Genomic DNA, 17,417 nt, shown 5'->3' on the forward strand with positions numbered 1-17,417 from the left:
ATTCAGCTCCTGTTTTATTTACAAAAATAGATATGCCTATGTAAGTATATATATATGTATATATATATATATTAAACCCTCCCCCTCATACCAACCCACCCACCCACATAATTGCTTCTCTTCCATCCCCACCTCCCTTTTTTTTTAAAAAACAAAACAAAACAAAACAAAGGCTCCCGGGTCCTGAGGCAGAGTCCTGGAAGAGTAGGTAGGAGCAGCACCAAATAGCCTACATCTTGTAGGTTGAGGAAGGGCCCAAGGAGTGACCCTGGCCCCATCCTTGCTCCCTGAGGGCAGGGGGAGGGCTGAGGTGTCCACAGTGGCCACTCAGTCCTTAAACCCCTGAATACTGCAAAGTATCCGCTTCTGGTGCCCTGGCAACGTGATTCCCATTTGGGTGAGGTCCCTGTGGAAAAGGAAAGGAGCTGCTCGAGTCTGGTGGCTCAGATCCCCCAGCCTCTCTTACCCAGACCACCCTAGCCCCAGGATCCTTACTCGGCTGTCAGCTCCAGCACACACTCCATGGTGTCCAGCCCGGCCGAGCGGAAGTGCAGGATGTAGCGCTTCATGCGAATGGACTCCAGCCACTCAGAGACGCTTCGATAAGGGATTCCGTCAGAGCCGCTCAGGCTAGGCAGGCGGAGAGTCACCCTGGGGGATACGAGGCTGCCTCAGTCACGGGGGGCTTGGTTGGAGTCTGCCCTCCCCATCGGCAAGCCAATCCTGAAGTTGACTGCTTAAGCACAAATCATCCAGGCTCAGTGGATTAGCCAGCCATTGTCTGAACCCACTTCCTGGCCTGCTTCCTGGTGCTGGGAGCAGTGGGCGGGCAGCTGACAGACCTGCTGTGTCGGTAGACTTGTGGAAGGTAGCCACCTGGGAGGCCTCGATGGAACTTTTTCCTCTAGCCTGTTCCACATGGAAGTACCCCAGGTGAGAGGAAGAACAGGCCTCGCAGCTGGGCGTGGGTGGGCCTGCCCTTTCCCAGTGCGGCTTGCCCGAGTGCTAGGAGCTAGGAGCGGCCTTTGCTTGCTACCTTCCACCTCTGTTGTTATTCTTGCACTTTGACACCCACAATACAATGAGCGTTCCTGTACTAAAGCCAGCCAGAGCCAAAAACCATTAGCAAAGTAGATCTGCTGGGGGAAAAGAAAATATCCAGCATTCCAGAAAGATTAGCACATGCAGTCTCCAGCGTCCGAGGGAGGAGTGTTCCAAAAAGATAGTTTCAAAAGTTGGAACTTGGAGCACAATTTCTCCCAGAAACAAGGTTATATATGGTGGTTTGATACAGAAGCAGACTGTGCCAGGCTGCTTTACCCAATAAAGTAGTTGGAAGTCTAGCCTTGCCTGACTCCCCCACCTGCTCTCCTTCCCGCCCCCCCCACCTCATTCTCTACATTCTGACCATGTTTTTAGTAAAGTGCAATTTTTGCCATGTCCCTCCTGTAGGCAGTTTTGAGAAGAAAATGGATAATTCTCTATACCCAGGAAGTCCAAATTTCAGAAAAGCTGTCCATAAACTAGGTGCTTCTATTAACTGCAATCTGCCAGCCTCCATTCCGCAGGGCAGGCAGTGTGGTCGTTCAGAAAAAGCCACAGATCTCCAAGACATTCCCCCGCCATTCCCACCTCAAACTAGTTGTGCCCACACTCCCTGGAGCTGGCCCTGTGCCCTTGACCTCTTCAGTATCTGGCAAAAAGCATTCCTATCAGGTAATCCAAAAGCTGTTGAATGTGTGGTCCTTCTCTCCACATGCAAGAATATTTCGGCGTGGTAGGTGCATGGGAATGTATCCTAAGCTCCAGACTGGGCCACAAGAACTTCCCAGACACGTGACCAGCTGTAGGTGGTCAAGCAAGTATGGTTTCCTGAAATTTCTCACGTGAAGTTGGGGATTTGGGACCTGGCTGTGTACCTCTGCCATGTGGGTAGTCTATATAGCTCACATTGTCTCTTCATCATCATCATTTTTAAATAAGTTGTAACTTTCCCAGTTTCCTGTGTGTATTCCAGGTCAATGTGCCTGCCTCCTTCCTCCTCTGGAGTTTAACTGTAGAGCACAGAACTCTCCTCCTTCATGCTAGGCTCCCTTAAGAGCATGCATTATGGTCCTGTCTCATGCTTAGACTCTGTCCAGATCTCCTCAGGGCTCAGCACTCAATGGATATAATGGGACATCCATTTCTATTCTTCGGGATCCACCCTCTCATTTCCCCTGTACTTCCCCCAGCATGGCTACCTGGGGTCAAAATTGGCAATGGTCCTCAAGGAGTGGGGGTCTGTAAGCAATTGCTCCAGATGTGCCTGCAGCTGGAGGAAGTGGGGTCGACGGGTACGGTCATACGCCCAGCAGTTCTTCATGAGTTCATATAGAGGGGCAGGGCAATCCACAGGAGGGGGCAGCCGGTACCCATCCTCGATGCTCTTCATCACCTGCAGGAGTGGGGTAGCGAGGGTTACCTAGGTGTAGGAAGCTAACCTGATGGTCCAGGGGAAAACCACACAGGATTGTTTGCCATGGAGATTAAACAACCCTGGCCAAAGCAGGAAGCAGTAATCAGAACAAAGTGTGAGAAGGAGATAAGTATTAAAAAAAAAAAAAAGAAAAGAAAAAGAAAAATGAGGTCAGGAAGAAGGTATCTGGAGAAGGTATCACGGAAGTCTGTGGGAGATGAGAGAGAGGTGGTGAGGGACAGGACAAGTCCAGGCTCACCTCCTGGTTGCTCATCTCTCCGTAGGGCTTGTCCCCAAAGCTCAGCACCTCCCACATCACAATCCCGAAGCTCCATACGTCGCTGGCGGTGGTAAAGATGCGATGTGCAATGGCTTCTGGGGCTGTCCAGCGGATGGGGATCTTTCCTCCCTTAGGAAGGCAGGGAACAGAAAAGTGACGAAGACCACATGGCCAGGAGAGGCTCTGTGCCACTTGAGCACAAGACCTGGTGGCCGTACACACACAACGGCGGGAAAAGCATGAATGGTCCGTGTGAATGTGTTTGTGGTACATAACGGGGGTCTAACCTGGGTTTCGTAGGTGCCATCAAAGTCATCCAGGAGGCGGGTGAGACCAAAGTCAGACACCTTGCAGCACAGGTTCTGATTCACCAAGATGTTCCTGGCAGCCAAGTCCCGATGGACGTAATTGTGGTCACCGAGGTAGTTCATGCCAGATGCTATGCCCTGCAGCATGGCCACCAGCTGCCCGGGCACCAGGTGGTCCTCTTGTTCCTGCAGCAGGATGAGTGACAGGATGGGCAAAGGCCATTCGTCCCAAGGCACAGGGCTCCCGGATACATCCCCTCCCCGGCCAGTCCCCCCGGCTACCTTCAGGAAGGCATCCAGGGCTCCGTTCTCCATAAACTCTGTGATGATCATGATAGGCTTTCCTGAGACACAGAACACAGCTCGTCACACACGGATCCAGGTTTCCTGACCTTTGCTGCCCACCCTCCATTTCCAGTGCTCCTCCTCCATCTTCCCTCCCCCACCGCTCAGCACAAACAGACTGCCACTCATACTCTTTGTGATGACGCCCTCCAGGTGCAGAATGTGTGGGTGGTTGAACTGGCCCATGATGGTGGCCTCTCGAAGGAAGTTCCACCACTGGCCATCGGGGGATGTGTCCTTCAAGGTTTTAATGGCCACCATCTTGCAGTCCTGGCTGGGGAGCCGCAGGGTCCCACGGTAGACTTCCCCAAACTCTCCTGGGTAGAAAGAAAACAAAGACTGTGGCTCTGCAAAGCCGGGTTAGCCCAGATGTAGGCCATGAACCCCTCTCGTCCTCTTACCTTCTCTTGTGGAGGATCAAAAGTATGCTCCTTGGAACAAAAATTAAGTTGTCCTTCTTGGAGCTCTACAGCCTGATCCACCACTGTTTCCCATGAGTGAGCATACTACCTGGCTTACAACAAGTACTAAATGCTGAGGGGGGTCCTGTCAGCAGAATGGAGCTGCCCAGGGAAAGTTGCGGGGGGACAACTTTTGCCATCTCTCTTCCAAGAGTGAGCTCCCTGATCTCAGCTTGGCCAGTCCTGGCTACACAACTGGCCAGGACACTGCCCAGCTTTGTTCTCTGCTCAGATCCATTTCCTCTGGTGACCCAAGGAATCAGAGCAGCCCAAAGACACTGGATCCCTTTTGTGGTGGAATGAAGGCTCTGGATTGCTACCATGTAGGGGAAACATATGAGGACACCCTGATTGTAGCTCAGCAACAGATGATGTGTTGGACAGTCTATCAGAGAGCCGTGGAGCAATGTGTGCTGGAGGCAGAGATTTTTCCAGGGTACCCGATATGGTGTTTTTGTTTTGGGTGTTTGGTTTTTACATAAATGCCCGAGTCTCAGGCAAGCATAGCTCACCTGGTAAGTAAAGCCAGAGGAGAGGCCAGCCCAGACAAGGGTTAGAAGGCAGAGAGCTGCTGGCAGCCATCTGCTACCCCGCGGGAGACCGGCTGTGCACGGCATGGCTCACCTTCCCCTATGACCGTGTCCACAAGCAGCCAGGCCGGGTCGAGCTCTTGGGTGAAGTCCAGGGCTCCTTGTGCAGGGTCCTCATAGGCCTGGAGATCCACATAGGGCTTCAGCCACAGCTTGTCCTCTGGGGAGCACAGAGGGGCTCAGCCAGGGCAGCACGCAGTCGGGGCTTGGAGTATCGGATCTGACAAGGAAGGCCCCTTCCTTTCTTCTCCATACTTCTGTGCTCCCTCAGATGAACCTTATTTTAGCTCAGAGAGAGACAGAGATAGAGATAGAGAGAGAGAGTCTCTATTCTTAGCAAGAAGCCTCCACATCCTGGCCTTTCTTCTTCCAGCCATACCTGAAGGTCATCGATCTTCACTACATAGGGCAGTAGCCAGAACCCAGGCCCTGGAACCAATTCTCAATCTGCCCCGCGTTACCCAATCTGCTTACAACTCCCGACCCGGCTTGAGCCCCGTGCTCATCCAGCCAATCAGACCTCCTTCACTCTCTCTCCCTTTCCAGCCACTTGGATCCACCGCAGCCTTCCTTTCTGGCAGCACTGCCTAATGAGGTGACAAGCAGGAAGCAAGCCCCTGTGTTTCAGAGGTCTGCAGCCCTTCTGCCTGGCCTTGGCTTTACCCTTAGACCTAGTCACCACCAGATGGAGAAGGCTGCTGACAGCCCCGGGGTGGCGGAACGCTGGCCCCCACAGCTAGCAGACTGTTGCATCAGAGCCATTGAGAGCTATCAGGGCAAACTTAATTAAGCAAAGTTAATTAGGTGGCAAAACATGAAGCCCTAGGGACATTAAGCCCCGCCTGCACCCTCAGAATTGTCCTGCCAATGTGGGTCCTTTGGTTGAGTCCCAGTAGTAAAACACACACAGCCAGGCAGCGGTGGCGCATGCCGGTAAATCCTAGCTACTCAGGAGGCTGAATCTGAGAATCGTGGTTTGAAGCCATCCAAGGCAGGAGAGTCTGTGAGGCTTGTATCTCCAATGAGCTACTCAAAAAAAAGCCAGAAGTGGAGCTGTGGCTCAAGTGGTAGAGTGCTATACCTTGGAGCAGACGAATCTCAGGGACAGCACCCTGGCCTTGAGTTTAAGCCCCAGGACACACACTCTCTCTCTCTCCCTCTCTCTCTCTCTCACACACACACACACTCTCTCTCTCTCTCTCACACACATACACTTTCTCTCACACACACATTCTCTCTCCCTCTCTCTCTCTCACACACACATTCTCTCTCCCTCTCTCTCATATGTACACATAGGCTGTCCTCACTTACCTCGATCGGCATCCATGGTATGGTCACGTTGTCTCTGCTGTCGCTGCCGATGGTTTCTCCTGTGGGAGAGGGGTGGCACTTTCAGGTCGTAGGCCTACCTACGGAGGAGCCCAATGGGCTCCGGGTATGCAAGATGGACATGGGGACGCACTTAAGCTTTGGCAGCCAGGGATAGGGGGTCGGGGATGTCCCTGTCAGGGCTTCTGACTAGGCAAAGGGTCCTGGGAAGGAGAAGTGGGATAGGGCAGGGAGGCAGCACCTTGATCGGAAGAAATGAATCCCAAGCAGCAGGGCTACACCCAGCAGTACCCCGAAGATGATGGCCACAATCTCTCCTCCAGTCAGGCTCTTGGAAACTGCAGGCACAAAGGTGAGCAAGTCTTGGGGCGGGGGGGGGTGGAGGGGGGACTCACAGCCCCATGAAGTGTGGATGGGCAGGGCAAGGGCCTTGGGTATGCTCAGGGTCAGGTCTCTTGGTGTGTGCATCTGTGTGTGTACGTGTGCACACATGTGTAGTACACATGCAGTAGGAGCTCAGATACATCTGTGGGTGACAGGGATGTGTTTCTAGGGGGCGGGGTAGAGTAAGAACTACCTGGTGGGCTGGTCCGAAATTCATGGTCGGGGGAGAAAGGGCCGGGGCCTAGTGGAGTCAACATTCGCACTCTGACGATGTATGTGGTGTCTGGCTGCAGTTTTGTCAGCAACACCCGGGGTTCTAGAACCATCTGGTGCCATTCTTCATCCTGTGGGTGGAACTTGTGTTAACTGGGCTGCGCCAGGCCAGACCAGAATGGAGATGATGGACAGACCTGGGAGTGAGTATGAGCAGGGGCTGGACACGGGCAGGACAAGGTTCTTGGTGGAATTCTGTCCCGCGGATGCTGAATTGCTCTGGGTGGTTTCCCTCTTCCCATCCCAGGCCCGAGGAATATGCACTCTGAGGGTGTGGTCCACCAGCCCCCTGACCTGGTTCAGGATGTGCAGTTCGTAGCTCAGGTTTCCACCGGGATTGCGGGATCGAGACCCTGCCCAGCTCAGCTCCAGCTGCCTTGGTTCTTTCTTCACGAGCCTCACAGACAGGCCTGAGAGCGATTCTGGGCATCCAGAGGGACAGTTGCATTTGGAAGGAAAGAAGGAATCCGGTCAGGAGTTATTTCCACGGCTTCCTGCCCACTCATCCCTATGGTCAGTGGCTCACCTGCATGCCCCATGTTGATGCTGAGAGAGGCACTGGCAGGCTGGGAGCCGTCCAGGCCGGACACTTTGCTTTGGGATTTGACGTGAAAGGTGTAGTTGGCGTACGGTTCAAGGCCTTGAACACGCACAGTCCGCACCGTGAGCCCCAGAGCCCCGGGGAGGAGGCGCACTCCTGGCCCACAGGGCTGGCAGGGCCCTCCGTCCTGCACTGTACCCTGACACTGGAAACACTCCACACTGTATCTCACGTCTTGCCGTCCCCCCATGTCGGCAGGGGGTTCCCAGCGCAAGGAGAGCTGAGTCCCCGATGCAGAGAAGCTCAGGTTTTGGGGAGCCGATGGGGGTCCTACAGAAGAAGAAAAGACATCAGTAGCTGCCAGCTTCGCTCTCCCTCAAGCTACTGAGTCCCACCTTTGTCTATCTCCCCCATTCTAGAAGTCCTCCAAAGGCTTCACGGGAGATCTGATCTCCACGGAAGGGAAGGTAGCGTTACCAAATCTCTGCCTTCTCCCAGGGAGAGGCTAGCACTTCATGGTCACTTCATGCCATCCAGTATCTATCACATAAGCCCTGGAAAATCTGCCTCCGGTGAGTGCAAGACGAAGACCTAGCACCTCCTCCCAGATGGCCACTTCCTGTCCCCTGGACTCACGTGTACATGCTACCTGGGGGCCCTCCCCAGGGGCCCGGTAATGGCCCTTCTCACAGGTACAGACGGTGGCTCCCGCGGACTCGGCCGTGCTGTGCTGGGGGCACTTGAGACAGTGGGCTATGTCCATATCAGTCCGGTAGAAGCCACTTGGACAGACTGGAAAGAGAATGCCGTAGAATCAAGCTTTTTCTGGTGTTTGATGGGAAGAACCAACCCCACACTGTTGCTACAGCAATCCTGCGTACTGAAAACACTTCTGCCTGTGTGCACTGGGGTTAAAAATAGCTGAGAGGGGCCAGGTGTGGGCGGCTCACGCCTGCAACTGTAGCTACTCAGGAGGCTGAGATCGGAGGAACAAGGTCTGAAGCCAGCCTGCTCAGAAAAGTCCATGGGACTCTTTGTCTTCAATGAAGCAGTAAAAGGCTCAAGTGGAAGTGGTGGCTCAAGGGACAGCATCAGCAAATAGCAAGAAAGCTGAGTAAAAACATGGGATCCTGAGTTCAAGCCCTAGTGTCTGTCTCTGTCTCTGACACACACACACACACACACACACACACACACACACACATACACACACTCCTGAGATGTCTGGAACTGGGTGTTGGTGGTCTATGCCTATAATCCCAGCACTTGGGAGACAAAGGCAGAGGATAAACTTGAGGACAAACAGTAACAGGCTGGTCTTGCACTCAAGACCAGCCTGTGCTGTATAATGAGATCCTGTCAAAAAGAACAAGGGTTTGGCATACAGCTCCGGGGTAGAACACTTGCCGACCATATGCAAGTTATCCCCAGCATCACGAATGAAATGACACCTGAAGTACTGACACAGCACTGGCTTCCCTGCCTTCCTAGGCACCTACAGACCCTCCCAAGCAGCCCCTTGAGTTTCTCACGGCCGCCTTCCTTACCAATGCATCCTGCACTGCCGCTGCCTTCCTCATAGCCAGGCTTGCAGTGGCATCGGCCCACGGGCACCAGCCACTCACCATCAGGGCTACAGTGCATGCGTGGTGCACCCAAGGACCCGGAACTGGTCTGTGCATGGGGCAAACAGGTCCCAGACACTTCTACCAGCCCCCCAGGTCCAGGAAGAGTCTGAGGGAACCGTGCCAAGCCATGTACAATCTCAGGACAACGCTGGTAGAATACACGAACAGACACTAGGGCCACACAGGCACCAGGGTTGTGGAAAGCAAGGTAGAGGCCGCGGCGGGTCAGATGGCCCAAGGAGCAGCGCTCCACATTGAGCTTCACGGAGCCAGATGCTAGATCTTGAATGGTGAAGCTCTGGTCTGCAGCCACCGTGGTCACCTGAGAGGAAGGTAGGGAGGAGAGGGTAAAGGAAAGCCCATGCTTTGTTTTCACAGAACAGAAACAGCTGCCAGGCTAATGCAGTCTGACAATCTGTACTCTGAAAACCCACAGACTGAAATGTTTCTGAACTGGAGACCATGTATGTGAAGTCACAAATAGAAAACGCACTAGGTGCTGGTGGTTCACACCTGTAATCCTAGCTACTCAAGAGGCTGAGATCTGAGGTCTGTGGTTTGAAGCCAGCAGGGACAGGAAAATCCCTGAGATTCTTATCTCTGTGGAGGTAAGCTGTGACTCCAGTGGTAGAGCCCTAGCCTTGAGCAATAAAGGTAAAGGGCAGAGTCTAGGCCCAGAGTTCAAGCCCTTGTACTGACACACACACAAAAAAAAAAAAAAGAAAGAGAGAAAGAAAAAGAAACATTCCACATTGGACCTCATGTCATAAGTCACAGTAAAAATGTAGGCATGCTGAAAATGTTGTAGGAAATTGCCTTTAAGCTATGTGTCTAAGGTGTAGATGAAACATAAGTAAATTTTCTATTTAGACTTGGGTCTCGTCCCTATGACTTGTTATTTATATATGTAAATATTCCAAAGTCTGAAAAAATATGTGAAATCTGAAGCAACTTGGATGTCACGTGTTTTGGATAAGGAAATGTCAATGTGTATTTTACAATTTAAATACCCGTGATTGAAGGAGAGCTTATTTTGTGAGAGGTACTACTAGGCAAAATATTTTGTGTGCAGTACTCACTCTCCTTAACCCAGGTAATAACCTATGAGATAGGTTATCATCTCTACAAAAAAAGAGGGAGAAACTAAGGCAAAGAGAAATATGAGATCACACAGCAATTACATGATAGAGGCAGGATTGGAACCCAGGAAGCGGGACACTACAGTCTCTGATTTCCACCATGGAGAGGCATTCCCAACTCTGGTACCAATGAGGTGATCAGTTAAATTTAATGTATTATATAATTAATTATTGATAATTAATTTATTACCAATAATAAAACTTTACAACCGCTGCTCTTTGGCAAGAAATGAGAGCACCTCCTATAATAATAGGCCCCTGACGGTCTTGCATTTGGGATAGAGATGGAGACTAGTGATGGACAGCAGGAAACTGTCCTTCCGTGTAACTCTAGTGATACGCAAGGGGCAGTGTGTTGTACACACCCACCACGGTTACTGCACAGAAAGGTAAAACCCTTTGTACCGCATTCCTCTCTGCTACCATGGCTTCTTGCTTAGTAAACCCTTCTAGAACAGGTAAGACTGACCTTCTTATTATTGCTACTTTAAAACAAGGTCACCAAAGCTTGGCGAGCCTAAACGACATCCCTAAAGTGACAGCCCAACAAAACCATACTCAATCTAGCCTTTCTGTTTTCCAGTCCCATGTTTACCCTCTAGTCTACATTTGCACTCTCTTCCTGTCTCTGGACCAGCCAAGGTCATGGCTAATTAGCCAGGTAGGGATCAGTGTCAGGACACTGATTGCAGCAACACCTTTTGGAACAAGGGTCGTCGGAGCTGAATGCCCACATCCTGTTCACTCTCCATGTACAGAAGGTTGAAGGTCTCCTTGCACCCCTTAGGCCCGGCTCCCCCAGGGAAACTCTTGCAGTCTCGCACAGTGAACTTCAGCTCTACGTGGACCCGGGAAGCTTCTTCTTCTCGGTAGATCCAATTGGAGCGCAGCCAGTGGTCAGTGTCTCCACCTTCCTGCACTGGGCAGTCCTGGTACATGTACAGGGGTGTCCCATTCAGCATCTGCTGGACCTCACTCCACTGCCAGGAGGAAATCAGAGTCAGGGACCAGAGAGGACAGGAAGCTGGGATTGGAGTTCCCCTCCTTCCTTCTCTCCACTGGTCCCACCTAACCTCACTGCTTGGCTCCAGGATAACAGGTTAAATCTTTTAAGGTTGTGGTGTTTTCTTAGATATGGGAGGAACAGTGGTATATTAGCATCTTAGCTAACCCAGGGCTCTTTAGGTTAACCTGCTCCTAAGGCAAAACTCTGCCTATTTGCTCAGAGAAAAGGACTTATTTTCTAAAATAGAAAAACATTCTGGCCGGGCGCTGGTGGCTCAGGCCTGTAATCCTAGCTACACAGGAAGCTGAGATCTGAGGATTGCGGTTCAAAGCCAGCCCGGCTTTGAACTCCGTGAGACTTTTATCTCCAATAAACCACTAGAAAACCAGAAGTGGTGCTGTGACTCAAGCGGTAGAGTGCTCGCCTTGAGCTGAAGAGCTGAGGGACAGCGCCCAGGCCCAGAGTGTGTGTGTGTGTAAATTTTATCCTCCCCAATATTCCTTCCAGTTATAGCCACTATCAAAATCAATGAGAGAGTTGGCTTGTTTCCCAGGTCCTATCTTGTCTAACCCCTTACCTTCTTTTACATTAAAGGAATTTTTAAACCTAGTAATAATGACTGGCTGGCACTAACACAGCACTTCCTATAAACCACACACTGTTCTAAGCATTTCCCAGGAAGAAACTGTCAGGCACAGTCAGGTAGAGTGACTTGCTCAGCTATGAAAAGGCAGAAGGAGTCTGGTACAGGATGGCTGGTGCTTTGGTCCTAGCTACTCAGGAAGCTGAGATCTGCAAATCAGTCTGAAGCTGGCTGTGGCAGACAAAATCAGGAGATTAGCAAAAGGCCAGAAGTGGAGACAGTGTCCAAGTGCCCAGTAGAGGTGAGGGGCAGAGCTGAGGATGGGAAGCCAGGTCCTTCAGGGGCTTCATTATACCTGTGTCATTAGTGTGAAAGTTAAGCAACAGACACTTGTGCAGAATAAGGGAAGTCCATCATCCTTCTACTCTCATCACTGGCCACCATTTGGAGCAGAGTGTTCTGACTGCTTTCGTTGTCTCCAGAGAGATTCGTACAATGTGTTTGTGTCTCGTTTTTAACGTGAGATCACGAGTGTTACTCTGTAACTGAGTTTGTCTTAAAAAGAAATGTCCTAGAAGCCAGGCATGGGTGGCGCATGCCTGTCATCCTAGCTACTCAGGAGGCTGAGATATAAGGATCATGGTTCAAAGTCAGCATGGGCAGGAAAAGTCCATGTGACTCTTATCTCCAATTAACCACCAGAAAACTGGAAGTGGTACTATGGCTCAAAGTGGTAGAGTGCTAGCTTTGAGCAAAAGAGCTCAGGGACATCCCCTAAGTCCTGAGTTCAAGCCCCATGACTGATAAACAATAAAAATAAAAAAAATTAAAAAGAAATGTACTAGAAAGGTGTCTATATGAATATATATGCCCATACCTTTATAGAAATGATATATATGCCTATATATTTATAGAAATCTATCAGTACCCAATTGCATGGATGTTCCATAGCTTATGTAAGCATTTGCCTACTGCTAGGCATTTAGTTAGCCTCTAGTTTTGTTTTGTTTGTTTTTGAAAATACACAGATTAAGATTTCTGCATAAAAACCTGTATCATCTGGTGAATGTATTACAATTTTGCAAGATAGCGCTATAATTGCCTTCCAAAAGATTTGTCCATTTATACTTTCACCAATAATCAAGAGGAAATATTTTTCTAGCAACCTCATCCAAATGAGATAGCTCCATTGTTTTTACTTTTTGCCAATTGTATGGTGAAGACAGCTTCTTACCATCTACTTTACTGGTCTTGGGGTGGGGAAGTAAGCCTTGAGCTTTTCTTTTGCTCATTGTCTATTTGTCTTTTGATACGTATTTACTTATGTACAATTGTTATCATAGGACTGTTCATTTGGATGAAATTTTGAAAAACTTGTTTAGATGTTAATCCTTTGCTTAATATGTACAAGACTTCATATGTTCATTGTGAATACTCTTTGCCATGTCGTTTCTTTGTTAATAGGTCATGTCTTTTGTTTGGGGAACTCTCCCATTGCAAGATTACAAAGATCTACTACTTTTGTCTTAAACTTTTTGTACATTTGGTTTTTGTGTTTGGACTCTCCCTAGAATTTTCGTGTGATATGTATCAGCTGTGAAATAGAGGAATTTCTACTTAATTTTCTAACTACAGACATCTAATGGTCCATTTAATGACTACTCCATACGCTGAGGCCCCAGGACGCGGCTCCTTAAAATATACATACATCTTTGGCCTATTTTGAGCTGGTTATAATGGAGAAACTGATAATGCAGGAGTGGCTCTGAGAAGGTATCCTTTGTTAAAACAGATTCATATCTTTGAAAGAAACCTGCCTCCCAAGGCATCTACTAGGGAAAGGGCAGCTCTAAGATAACTTGTACAACGCCAGACATCTTATCCTCACAGCAGGACAGCCCTGCTTGACTTCAACTGAGGCAAGCCTCCATCTTCCCACCCCCAACTCCTTTCCATAGCTCAGGATCCTACAAAGGCTTCCAGCATTGCTTCTTCCTCCAGTCTTACAAGTGAGGGCCTCCTGTGAGTGGTCATGTGATCAGGACAGTTTTTTCCTCACTGAAAGCTGTTGAATAAAAGAGGGGAAGTGGGGGGTGGGGCAAGTGAGGGGGTCAACCGGATTAAAACGCTGTGCAAAATACCATAGTGAGGACTGGGAAGGTGGCTCAGGGGTAGAGTGCTTGCCTAGCATGCCCGAAGGCCTGGGTTCGATTCCTCAGCATCACATAAACAGGAAAAAGCCAGAAGTGCTCAAGTGGTAGAGTGCTAGCCTTGAGCAAAAGCAGCTCAGGGACAGTGCCCAGGCCCTGAATTCAGGTCCCAGGACTGGCAAAAAACAAAACAAAACAAAATAAACAAAAAATCACAGTGAGATGCTTGGAACAATTAACATACATTAAAAAAAAAGAGAATGAGGAATGTAGCTAAGGGGTAGAGTGCTTCCTAGTGTACATGAAGCCCTGGTTTGATTCCCAGTACCTCATACACAGAAAAAGCCAGAAGTGGTGCTGTGGCTCAAGTGGTAGAATGCTAGCCTTGAGCACAGAGAGGCTCAGGGACAGAGCCCAGCCCAGGTACCAGTTCAAACCTCAGGATCAGGGAGGAAAGAAAAGGAACGAAAAACAGGTCTTGTGGGGTATGGGGACAGGGAGAGGGCAATCAGAGAGCATGAAAATGGAACAATGAAGCTTGAGGTTGGTTTGGGCAAGGGGAGGGGGAAGGATGAAGGAGAGCGGTGGAAGGGGGTAGGTCTCATCAAGATGCATTGTATGCATGTTCTAGACAGGACAAAACGAACCCCTTTGTACAACTAATCCAGGGTAATAGAAATGCAGGAAGAAAATAAAACAGGGTTTCTCCTATTGAGCCTATTTCACAGGCTTACTTATGAAAATATTAGAAGTTGGAGTCTTTCTGTCCTCTACAACATTTTCTACCTTGATTTCTAATTCCAGTTCCAGTCTCATGAAACTGGCATACATGTGGGCTTGTCTTTGGATTTTCCATGGGCTGGGCTACTCTTGTCCATATGGGCCTGTCCATATGACAGCTGTTGGTGGGACAAAGGTCCTATGTCATATCTCTTCCAAAAGTATTCTCCTTGTTAGGTGTTTCCTCTGCCACATCAATTTTAAAGAAGATGCTTTTAAATTTGATAAAGTATTTCATTAATATTTCAGATACCATCCAGTAATTTGACAGGGAAGAGACTGAGGCCTGAAGGAAGGGCCACTTTCCCTGAGTTTTGATTCTACCCCTGAGCATGAGCTCTTCATGCCTACTCTCAGCTTTGGGAAAAGTCAGGAAAAAGCATCATCAATTAAGAACTGGCGGGAGAGTAGGGCAGAAGTATACGCTTCTGTGAGGCACATATTTCTGCACTGTGTCAGAGAGTTCAAAGATCAGGCCAAAGGTGTGAAAGGTAATGAAGCTGGAATGAAAGGTACCTGGAGTCTGCCCCGGAGGAAGCTGGGGAGCCCATGTGGAAGGCTCAGGGCAGGGCAGGTGGAGAGGGCAGTGGGTGGTTAATGTGCAGCTCAGGAGCCAGATTGTCAAGGCTACAGCTGGAGTCTAGGGAAGCAGATGTTCCCAGCTGTAGCTGCCACTCCCAGTTCCAGCAGGGACAGGGACAGATGGGGGAAAGAACCAGCTGGCCAGGAACAGCACTAAGGATCTTTCGCTTAACACTCAAGCCCTGCTGGCTGCTAATATGGGTACATTCCAGGGGTGAGACTTTTTTGAGTGCACGCTGGTTTGGGGCAGCTGGTGAGCAGAGGAGATAAGGGAGATGGTGGGAGTGACTACTGGTTGTCCTATTGCTCTCCTAGCATCACACTGAGGAAGAGCCTTGCTCCCCTAGGGCCCAACTAGGGAAGTAATTTGGGTGGAACCCGGGCTGGGGCACAATGAAGGTCCAATGAGAGCTGGCCTGGAAATGGACCAGCTGCCATCTTCATGTGCTGATTAGCTGGTTTATGAGATGAGGTGCCTCTTAGGGCTGGCTTAATCCAGGATTTTCCAAACAGCCCCTCCTGGAGGATATATCACGGTTTAGTCTATTAACTCTAATTACAGGTTATTCTGTGGGAGAGTGCAGAATACAGCCAGGACCCTTGGACCAAAAGGGAGAGAAAGCAATTAAGCACAATCCCGGAAAACGGCTGCAATGAGTCTCAGGTCCTGGAAGAAAACACCTAGAGAACAGGATCCAGGGCCAGCGAAGGTCTCAAGAGAGCCTCTTGGATGCACTGTCTGCCCTACTCACAATCCTCCTCTGCTCAGGTGCACCCAAGGGAGGGAAACTTGGAACAGGCTCTGGTACCCTCAAAACACCTGGAACATGCTGTGTGGAGGGATGAAGAATGGGCCAAGAGCACAGAAGGAAGTCCAAGACCCTTGGCCCCCAAAAGCCACCCAAGCAACAGCACTGAAGGAAAGAAGCTGACCTGAGTATGCTTTCCTCATGACTCCTTCCTCTCCCAAAGCACTTCCCCTGGGGAGGGGCGCTCAACACCCCACTGCTTCTCTTAAGTATTCACCTCAGCAGCAGGAAAGGGGAAGTGCCAGGGGGAGGAGGAGGAGACATTCCTCAGGGGGTGAAGTCTGCCCCCCCCATCCCATTCAGAAGGCTGTGACTCAGCCTCCCTGCCCCCTCCCGGAGGAGACACTTCCAGTTTTTCCAGCTCTTTTCGGTTCCTCCACCCACTTCTCCGCCCCGTTTCCCACTGGGCCTTGGGCCTTGAACTTTCCCAGATCCTTCCCCAGACACTTACCCCATCCTCTGGGGGGTCCAGCAACCAGCCCAGCTCTCCTTGGGCCTCACTTGTGTCCATCAGTGTGACTGAGAGTGGGGAGAAAGAGAGCTTGTCACTCCTGGGGGGGAACTTGTCACTCCTGGAGGGGAGGAGCTTGTCACTCCTGGGGGGGGCTTGTCACTCCTGGAGGGGAGGAGCTTGTCACTCCTGGGGGGGAGCTTGTCACTCCTGGGGGGGGAGAGCTTGTCACTCCTGGGGGGGGAGCTTGTCACTCCTGGAGGGGAGGAGCTTGTCACGCCTGGAGGGGAGGAGCTTGTCACTCCTGGAGGGGAGGAGCTTGTCACTCCTTGGGGGGGGGCTTGTCACTCCTGGGGGGAGGAGGTAGCTTTGAGTTCCTAATCCTTCATCATGTGGGGACCCTAGCCCCAGACTTCAACCTTTTTTTTGGTATGGATACTGGGTACCTGTGCTTGAGCTCAGGGGCTGCGTCCCTTAGCTCTTCAGTTTAAGGGTGGTTCTCTGCCACTTAAGCGGCATCTCCATTTCCATTTTTGCTGGTGCACTGGAGCTCAGTCTCACGGACTGTTCCTGCCTTGGGGTTGGCTGGGAACCACCACCCCTCAGATCTCAGCCTCCCCAAGCAGCCAGGATGACAGGCGGGGGACAGCAGCTCCCAGCCTGCACGTCCCCTTTCCTAACAGGTGCAACATCCCTTGGCTGGGGAGGCCAAGCCAAGGGGAGGAGGGGAGGAATGGCGCGGTCTTTCCGCAGAGAAGAGAGAGGGGCCGAGGGTTGAGTGCGGCCGCTGGGACCACAGTCGAGATGGGAAGTGTGAGAGGGACAGGCTCAGGAGAACCCCTCGCTTACGAGGGGCGGTGGGGGGGGCGCGGCCGGGACACCCCTCGGCGGCCGGGACACCCCTGGGCAGCCGGGACACCCCTGGGCAGGCGGCGCGAGCTCGGCCTCTGCAGGCCCAGTGGGCACCCGGGCAGAGCTCCGGCCTTCCACTGTCGAAGGCCTGCTGCGGCCTGGGACAGGCCGGTCCGCTTGGGCCAAGAGTGGGTCCCAGGTCGGCCCCCCCCCCCACCGCCATCCCTTTCCTCCCCGACGACGCCGGGCCCTTCGGCGGGCACAGGCCGCTTCCCACCTGGGCCGGGGGTGGGTTCTGATCTCCGGGCTGGACAAATGAAGGCCCCGAGGTGCCGAAGCGGAGCGCGGTGAGGCGCTCCCCCATCGCTCCCCCTGCCCCCCAGTACTGCCCGGTGTGGGGGAGGTACTGAACCCAGGGGAGCGGCCCTGGGGTTAAAGACCAAAGCCTGGCCTGGCCGATCGATCGCC

At 51.3% G+C, this 17,417-nt stretch overlaps 1 protein-coding gene across 2 annotated transcripts; it reads right to left on the reverse strand.

Annotated features, from left to right (window-relative positions):
• Positions 1 to 155: 155 nt before the first annotated feature.
• On the reverse strand, positions 156 to 16,160 carry Epha1 (EPH receptor A1). Of its 2 annotated transcripts, XM_013021612.1 has the most exons (17): positions 16,098 to 16,160; positions 10,435 to 10,716; positions 8,517 to 8,919; positions 7,606 to 7,761; positions 6,955 to 7,299; positions 6,723 to 6,850; positions 6,349 to 6,499; positions 6,013 to 6,109; positions 5,754 to 5,812; positions 4,477 to 4,602; positions 3,523 to 3,708; positions 3,329 to 3,390; positions 3,026 to 3,232; positions 2,718 to 2,867; positions 2,244 to 2,437; positions 496 to 651; positions 156 to 406 (listed from the first exon to the last, which is right to left on the reverse strand). In XM_013021612.1, exons 1-17 carry the CDS (start codon positions 16,155 to 16,157, stop codon positions 328 to 330), a joined length of 2,841 nt encoding a protein of 946 aa, XP_012877066.1. In that variant the 5' UTR covers positions 16,158 to 16,160; the 3' UTR covers positions 156 to 327. The 2 variants fall into 2 exon arrangements, with proteins under 2 accessions (XP_012877066.1, XP_012877067.1); XM_013021613.1 differs by lacking the exons at positions 156 to 406; positions 2,244 to 2,437 and having other exon boundaries at positions 539 to 651.
• Between the last annotated feature and the right edge of the window lie 1,257 nt (positions 16,161 to 17,417).

Source organism: Dipodomys ordii, unplaced genomic scaffold, assembly GCF_000151885.1.
Source record: "Dipodomys ordii isolate 6190 unplaced genomic scaffold, Dord_2.0 Scaffold56, whole genome shotgun sequence".
Taxonomy (NCBI): domain Eukaryota; kingdom Metazoa; phylum Chordata; class Mammalia; order Rodentia; family Heteromyidae; genus Dipodomys; species Dipodomys ordii.

Bases quoted from the DNA above. Each gene is read 5' to 3' on its own strand.
- Epha1 (XM_013021612.1), bottom strand. From the start codon at position 16,157: ATGGACACAAGTGAGGCCCAAGGAGAGCTGGGCTGGTTGCTGGACCCC. The intron at 10,717-16,097 runs GTAAGTGTCTGG...TCCTCCTGGCAG, and splicing joins TGGACCCCCCAGAGGATGGG to TGGAGTGAGGTCCAGCAGAT. The intron at 5,813-6,012 runs GTGCTGCCTCCC...CCTCTCCCACAG, and splicing joins ATTCATTTCTTCCGATCAAG to GAGAAACCATCGGCAGCGAC.